Source organism: Phoenix dactylifera, unplaced genomic scaffold (genome assembly GCF_009389715.1).
Source record: "Phoenix dactylifera cultivar Barhee BC4 unplaced genomic scaffold, palm_55x_up_171113_PBpolish2nd_filt_p 000788F, whole genome shotgun sequence".
In the NCBI taxonomy this organism is placed as follows: domain Eukaryota; kingdom Viridiplantae; phylum Streptophyta; class Magnoliopsida; order Arecales; family Arecaceae; genus Phoenix; species Phoenix dactylifera.
Genome location: NW_024068157.1, coordinates 178391 through 186589, shown reverse-complemented (window position 1 = coordinate 186589; position 8199 = coordinate 178391). Strand labels below are relative to the sequence as shown.

Here is an 8199-nt window from a genome sequence, read left to right as displayed (position 1 = left end):
TATATTAAGAAGTCGACGAGTGTGTATATTCTAAAAATAATGTATTAATTTATCTATAAAGTATGTATTGGCCTGCGAGATGATTAATTTACTTATGTAGTGTATATTAGTAAAATGCATGTTATGAAAATTTTATATCAATTTATCTGAATGTATGCATTAGATAACTATTAGGTGCGTATCAAATAAGCTTGCAGTATGTATCAGAAAATCAACGAGTGTGTATCGCCGGTCATGTAGTATGTATTTATGAATATGATATTCTAATAACTGTGTATAATTTTGCTTGACAGTGTGTATTTGTTTGCTAGATAGTTAATTTGAAGTGTATGCCATTTGACTGTGTACTGTGTACCAGTAAATACTATGTTCTAAAAACTATATATCAATTTATCTAGATGTGTGTATTGGCTTGCTAAATAACTAATTTACTTGGTTGTATCACTTGATCATATAGTATGTATTTGTAATTTTTTATTTTTTTTATTTTTTTAATCATAGGACTAATGACTCCATTGGTAAAGAAATCTATGACTTTTGGGTTTCTTTTTAACATGAGTAACGGAGAAGACGTGGCCAAAATAGGAAGCCTGCCCTATTCTTTTTCTCTAGTGCCTGCCCAATATAATCTTTTGTTCGGAGAAGCATAGCAATAACGTTTCAAGATCTTGGGGGAAACATATGGGAAATGTACCCGAACATTTTAAAAGTAAAAGCAGCCATTATTAGCTAGTTCTGCTTAGGAAAAAAAAAAAGCAAGAGATAAAATATGATTATCAGATCATTATGTTTTCCCCCTCTCTTTTTTTATGAAGATATTTTCCTCATGTTGAACATTGACCTTTCCCATGTTCTAAATTAAAAAATTCTGCTTAACTTGTTCTCCCACTTCTAGACTGCATATTACCTCTCAAAACAATTTCGAAAGTTACAACTATGGAACATAGTAAACATACTTAATTGTTAGCATTCTATATTGTAAGTTTCCCATATCACAAAAAGGTGACCAAAGGTTACTGTCATCGTTTCTAGCACTTCTTGTCTCCATGGAAGTTTCCTTTACATGTTATTACTTGCTACAATCTTTTATAACTTCAGTGAGACAATGAATTAACCCTACCAATAATTATCCATTATTTTTTTAACTTCCTGTGGCCAAATGTGGGTGTTGATATCTGAGAAGAGAAATTAATTAAGAACCATCAACTTCTCTAAAGGGGAAGCCAAAAAAACCAAAAAGGAAAACCATTGACAGTGTTATTATTGTTGTTCAGGGTATATCACTGCAATTATATCACCAGCAAGATGATAGCATCATCACACCGGCTGTGTTTCTTGATTAACATACTGCTGACTCGGGGCTATCAGCATTCATTTGTAGTACAAATTTATCTTCTTGATTTAATGATGATAGCAGCACCACTCCCAATTGATTCCCAAGAATTCTTCTTATTTCAATATCATCATCGCCAGTTGTGACGGAGATCGCGAATTTCTCGTAAGCATCATCCAATCATGAATATGTTGAAACCTCAGTCTCTGGGACCGCAGGTTGGAGACCTCTTCGATCGCCATGTTTGCATGAAAAACTGGAAGCCAAAGTTTTCCAATAGAATTACTAATCTCACTTTCCGTTTGGCAAATCTCGTGACAGCCCGAGTCTCATCCTTTATGTTCTCTTCTTTTTGTCTCTTTTCTCTGTAACGCGCCGGTTGGTCCCTACTCAACCGAATTAGATCTGGAACTCCCCCCACCCTCCTCTCTTTTTATTAGTATTATTTTTTTTGCCGGTCCGGCAACTTTCGCCTTCTACTGTCACAGGAACATGTGGGACTTCTCACTTCCCCCCCCATTTGATCCTAATTTATCCACAAGTGTCGAAATGTCTTCAACTCCCAGTTAAATCCCCACCGGGTGTACCCGAGGAGCATCACGTGATTGCATTTACCGAGGTTGGTTTATATTTAAAGAACCAGTGCTGTGCTTTTGTCCCATCTTGGCTGTGGAGTTTCCTGAGGAACGCTAGCTTTTTCCATAATTTTGGAGCACAATACCGTTATGCATTCGAACCCATCCATCGCAGATAAGGTCGAAGTGGGAAAGATTCTCCATCCAGCAGCCTCGACTGTAGTTCTGGTGGTGCCGGAAACTGTGGGATGCATCATATTATAGAGAAAAATGTTTCCAAGCACATGATAGGATGGCAGTGTGTATTAACCTTTCCACTAAACCATGAGAAGAACACAAAAAGTTTGTGAGAAATGGAATTACCTTCATTTTTCCCAAAAGAACAGCAACAATAATAGATTTTTACAGTACAATATAATACACTGATCCAGGTATTCATAGCGTACAAGTTGTCGGTAGCCAATCTTAAGAAAGGTTAATAGTGAATGACTCCACAAGATACATCTCAAGAGAGGGGACCTAAAATATACTCTCTCTACTAAGGCTGAATGAAAGGGAAGGTGCTTCTGGTTGAAAAGTAGATCGACCAATACTAGTCGGAGGACTAATATGGAGGGTGCAGTGGAAATGTTAATCATTTTGTTACTTAAGGCCAATGAAGCAACCATGCATGGATACGATCCAGCCAACAGATACAGATGGATTTTAAATGTAGAAGGTCCAGGGACAACATGTGAGCACACATGCAGCCATTTATCTGTTCAAGGTATTCAAGCATAGAAGGACCAATTCAGTTAAAAGGAAATGAGGCACAATCAGAGAAGCCATTTATAAAACCCAGTGGCAATAAAACCACATGAAGAAACTCATTGTATTGAGAAAAAAAAAATCAAATCAAATCAACAGCATCTACTTGTTGATCATCTATATTCCATATTACTGCTATAAATGATGTTTCTTGAAATAAGGGCACAGAAAGACCACTTGGAAGCAAGAGACAAAGCCATGAAGGACATTTTAGGTTCCAGTGGTGAAGAGGCCGCATGCAGAGGAGACCATGACAAAATAAAATTCGAGTCAGACAACATCCACTTGTAGATACAAGCTGAAAGATATCATCAAATATTATTTCCATAATTGGATGTCCTCAATAAGAAATCATTTTCTCAGCACAGTTCTGAATGCAAGATGAGAATGTAACGTGAAACGGACGAGAAGGGAAGAATTCCATTATTGTTGCAAATTTACAAGCTCAAATTGTCAGCCACCTACTTGATCCTGTCATCGCCAGCTTGTCTGATCATGCCTGCGGAAGCTTCCCTCCTCTCTTTGGTTGTACCGGTCTGATGGCTGAGAAGATGCTTCTCGCCCGAGTTTACGATCCTGTGACAGGGATGCAAAAAACAAGGAGGGGTCAAGCAGTGAAATGATTTAAACGATAGCCAAAGCAATGTTTTCTGAGTATTCTATTGCAAACGATTGAGTGGAATATGGAGCTGGGTCAGATCCATGAAAATAGATTGGGCATACATCATGAAATAGCAACTCATCCATTTCAAGCATATGGATCACATGTCCCATTTTAGGGCCGTTTTTGCGCATCAGGGTCGACACACCGCAGGGCAACTAGAAGTGCCCGTTTGAGTGCTTTGGGAGATGGCTTCTCTGGCATCTTAGGATCCACAACCTGCTCAGTTTTCCTGCCTCCGACCATGGTCTTCAACCATTCAACCAAATTCACCTAAGAACAACACAAAAGGTTCAAATTTGGCTCAGTTGTTTTAACAGATGATAGCTTGGACAGATCAGTCTGGTGGAAGAAAGTAACCTCCCCAGATGGTCTTGTGTAATCCACAGGGGCTCTCCCAGATATGATCTCCATGACAAGCACCCCAAAGCCGTAAACATCACTTCTCTCATTCAGCATCCCAGTGCTAGCATACTCAGGTGCCACATAGCTGCAATAACCAAAGAGAATAAGGTCCCATAAATCTCTAAACACCGCAAGGAAAATGTAAACATATTGATTAGGAATTCAAACTAACCCAAAAGTCCCCATGACGCGAGTTGTTACATAACTCCTCTCAGAATACAAGAGCTTGGCAAGCCCAAAGTCCGACACCTTTGGATTCCACTGCTGGTCAAGTAGTATGTTGCTGGATTTGACATCACGGTGGACAACCTTTGGTTCAAGCCCCTCATGAAGATAGGCCAACCTGTAAGCCATGCCATCAATATCTTAAGATTGATGGTTCAATCTGACAACTCAATTGAACTCAAGAAAAAAAATTGAATGATTATGACAGAAAAGTTTGCTCGCAAAAGGGAGCACCATAAAGTGTAATAATTGGATTGGCTTAATTAGTTATCTATAGATATTCAAAGACAAAAATAGGCTATCATTTAGAAAAAGGAGGCATGCTTTATGTACACAACCATGTAGGTTTTTCTCACCTAAACGCAGCACGAAGCACATCCTTCCCCTCTTATGTGCAAGCCCCATGTGATATACAAGCTTGGTCATTGAGGCTTATGCCTCATGTTGTTATGACAATGAGTATGAGTGCCATGCCCTACAACTTCACCTTTCAAATCTAGTACATAGTGCCTACAATATACTTCATTGGGTCATCTATATCCATTTAAATAAGTACAGTATATGATTGTTCTATCAAAGTATATGTGGTAAGATAGCATATTAGACAGTCCTTTCTGATATTTCAGATATTTCTTATAAAATGCTCGTGGTTAATAACCCACTCCTCAATTTAGACTTTTTTTCAGTATATTGGCAGTAAGCTTCCTCTGTTAATTTCTATAGACAAAATTTTTGAAGGAAAAATTCTGTTGCTAATTTGATTCCCTAGTTGAAGATAAAAGGAAACAAATATCATGGAAGAAATGCTGTACCCTTTTGCCGTTCCCAGTATTATCTTCATCCTGATATCCATGTTAGCGGACTCACTACTCCGACATCCCCATGAAGCACTGATCCAGATTGCCATTGTCTACATACTCATAGACAAGCATCCTAACCAAAACAGAAGGATGTAGATAATCAATTAAAATATTCGGTCCACAGATACTCCATCTTAAACATTGCCACCGAACTGCTTCGAGAATTTAAAATAATTTTAACAAAGTATGATTAGCAGATTGATCCAGGTAGAATACCTGTAAGCCCCCTCAACACAGTAACCAAGCAACCTGACCAGATTCTTGTGCCTAATGCGCCCAATTGTATCAACTTCTACTCTGAACTCCTTTTCTGCTTGACCCCTGAGAGAAGAGAGAAAAAAGAAAAAGGCCTTTTCTTTTTACAGGTCCTCAAGAAATTATGTAATTACACTACATTGAATGAAACCATACCACTATGTGCTGAGAGGCATCAATCACTTCAAAGAAAATTTTATGACAAAACAATTCGTCGAAAAGTTGAAAGAGAACAAAAAACTCAGCATTATTTTTAAAAATATATATATATCACAACCTGCAAGCGAAATGGGGTGAATCCCAATCTTTAACTAAAAATCCGCCACCTAAGTCTAGAAACCAACAAGTTACCGAATTTTCTAGATAAACAAACAAAACAAGCAAGGTGACAGAACACCTAAGACACATAAATCTAGAAGTGAAATGTCAACAGATTTCCAAATTATCCTAAAATTCATAACCAACCAAACTGTGATTTAGAAAGCAACAAACTACCGATGTTTAATCTACATAAATAAAGGAAGAAAGGGTAAACAATTAACTGAAAATTTTCACTTTCGAGTAAAAGAGAGCAAATTTCAAATTTTTATCCTATATCCACCAGCAATTGCAGAGATTCGTGATTCATCGATGCATATGTGGTTTTTATAAGTGCACGAACCTATTATTGAGCAAGTTCTTAACGGCGACCATGGAGTTATCGGCCAGGAGCCCCCGGTACACGATCCCATAACCGCCCTCTCCGATGACATTCTCCTCCGCGAACCCGCCGGTGGCACTCTCCAGCTCCCGCAGCGTGTACCAGTGTCCCCACCCCAGATGCGACACCTCCGGTGGGCCCCCGCCCACCATCGACGGGCGTCGTCCCCTCCGTTGTCCCCCGGCTCTCTCCACTGGCCGTCCCCGTCGTCGACGACGAAGGTGGCGGCCGGCGCCGGCGGCCGGTGTTGCTCGGCCAGCACCACCCGGTGCTCCGCCTTACCGCCGATGTCGATCTGGACATCGGCGAGGGCGGCGGCGGAGGATGGGGCTCGGTGGCGCTGCTGGTGGTGGTGGACGATCTCGGGGATGTCCTTGGAGACGGGCGGGGTGGGATCCTGGAGGTGGAGCTTGAGGGGTTTCCCGGTGGGGGCGGCGGGGCGGGCGGCGGCGGGCGGTGAGGCAGAGGGAGAGGAGAAAGAGGACAAGGACGATGGCGGCGCCGACGCAATGCCGATCACCACCCACAGCTTCAGCCCGAAGATGGACGTCGGCTTGCCAGCTCGCTGTTCAGAAAATCGCCGTTCCAGAACGACATTCTTAAATTATTCTCTCTCTCGTTCAATGAGTTAAAGTAACAAGAATGAGAAAGAATTCGTGGAAGGGATATGACAAAAAAAAGGAGTTTTGGAGAGTGAAATGGAGACTGGGGAGGGAGACGGGGAGTATGCGAGAACTGAGGGCGGAATGCTGGTGGCTGACGAGTGGAGAAGAAAATGGGGGCAGTTAAGAAGAGGAGGAGGAGGGGAGGGTGCAAGAAACGGCATCTCTCTTGTTTCGCTTTTGGTTTTTGGCTTTTGGTTTTTCGAATGCAGGTGAGGGGGCTGACTGCTGACGTGCGTGTCCAAAGATCCGGCAAAGCCGGTTAACGACATAATTTACTGTGGGGAATTTTGAGAGATTATGCTTGTACCAAATTATTATTATTATTTTGGACAAATTTCATGTCTGGAAATTATGGAGATCTCTCCTAGATATCAAATAATTGGCCAATATGATAAAATCAAGATTCGTTAGCAATTTTGAGATTTGATTTTACTATTTTTATATCTAAATTATTTTAAAAATAGTAAGAATATTTGATCAATATGTTGAGATGTTGAATTGGACAATATCCGAGAATACATTAAAATTGATGAAGATAGAAAAGGTCTAAGATTTGAGATATCTCGATAGGTTCATGTATTATGAAGATGATACTTAGGTACATCATCATTTTAATGCTATCAAATTGGTGCTAAGTGGGTTGTTGGTTAGTGGTGCTGGGATCTGGTGTTCAAATTATTTGTGTGTAGAAAAAAAGGATAGATTTGACCAAGATAGCAATACAAGTTTGAGACATGCATTCCAAGACACGTGACATGTTTTATTATCAAAGAATAATCATAGCAAGTTGACTAAATTTTGAATGGAGGATAGATATCAACATTTATCACTCCTATTGTACATATGTACTCCAAGTTGGCAATCAATCTCCACAGGAACTAGTCTTAGGAGGCTCCAGGTTCTTGAAAAGGCACATGTGAGACTTTCAACCTTTATCAATAATACTCAATTATGCACTTCTTTACCAAAAATTAACATTAAATTCTCAATTTTCGATAATATATAGCTTTTCCTTCTTAATTTGCTTAAAATGAATAAAAGATTAATGTGTGGTGGAAGCAATTTGTTTGTTTCTCCTTTCTCTCACTTTTTGTTTAGCCCATGACAATGGCTCTTCCTCCAAACCAATCAACTATTCCAACAAACTTGGTGACTAATGCTCTAACTTTTTCGCTCAGTTCAAGCAACCTCAACACCCAATTCTGCTTGTGTACCAATTTGAGCAATACCTAGTTTTGGCATCTCCTCTAGTCCTATTAGCATTGTCCTGTCCTAGCAAGTCATAGTTAAGCAGTGGAGCTTAGAAAGAAGATTCTTTTAGAAAAATTAAGAGATCTTATTTTGCTGATACAACTTTAATTTGTGATCCATATTCTCTGTCTTAAAAGTGACATCCTTTAGATTGCGCCACTGTATTCATACGTGCTTTATTGACAGTGGCCAATACTTAGATATACATTGATATGAGCTGTAGATACACCACCATTCTTTTACTTGGTTATGTATTTAATTTAACTGATGCTCTCGATCTTCATTGTTCAGTTGATCGCAAAGTTTTATTTGGTTGATACATACATCACGTTATCCTTCACTACAGATCATATCCACTTGGTATTATAAGCTCTAGGTGTCTGTACAAGAAACTTCAGATTGAATCCCAGTTCTGTCAGGGTTAAAGGGTTCGGAGTTATCAAGAAAGGATGTTACTAACCT

The 8199-nt window shown here is 39.7% G+C and overlaps 1 protein-coding gene across 1 annotated transcript; it reads right to left on the bottom strand.

The window, feature by feature from the left end:
- Nucleotides 1–2782: 2782 nt before the first annotated feature.
- On the bottom strand, nucleotides 2783–6655 carry LOC120107194 (probable serine/threonine-protein kinase At1g01540). Its single transcript, XM_039120368.1, is given in 15 exon segments — nucleotides 2783–3291; nucleotides 3439–3495; nucleotides 3497–3649; nucleotides 3737–3866; nucleotides 3954–4124; nucleotides 4819–4855; nucleotides 4858–4896; nucleotides 4899–4939; nucleotides 5083–5187; nucleotides 5783–5956; nucleotides 5958–6014; nucleotides 6055–6263; nucleotides 6265–6329; nucleotides 6332–6379; nucleotides 6382–6655. Coding segments are annotated over 15 exon segments (1425 nt in total). The 5' UTR covers nucleotides 6419–6655; the 3' UTR covers nucleotides 2783–3189.
- Nucleotides 6656–8199: the final 1544 nt, after the last annotated feature.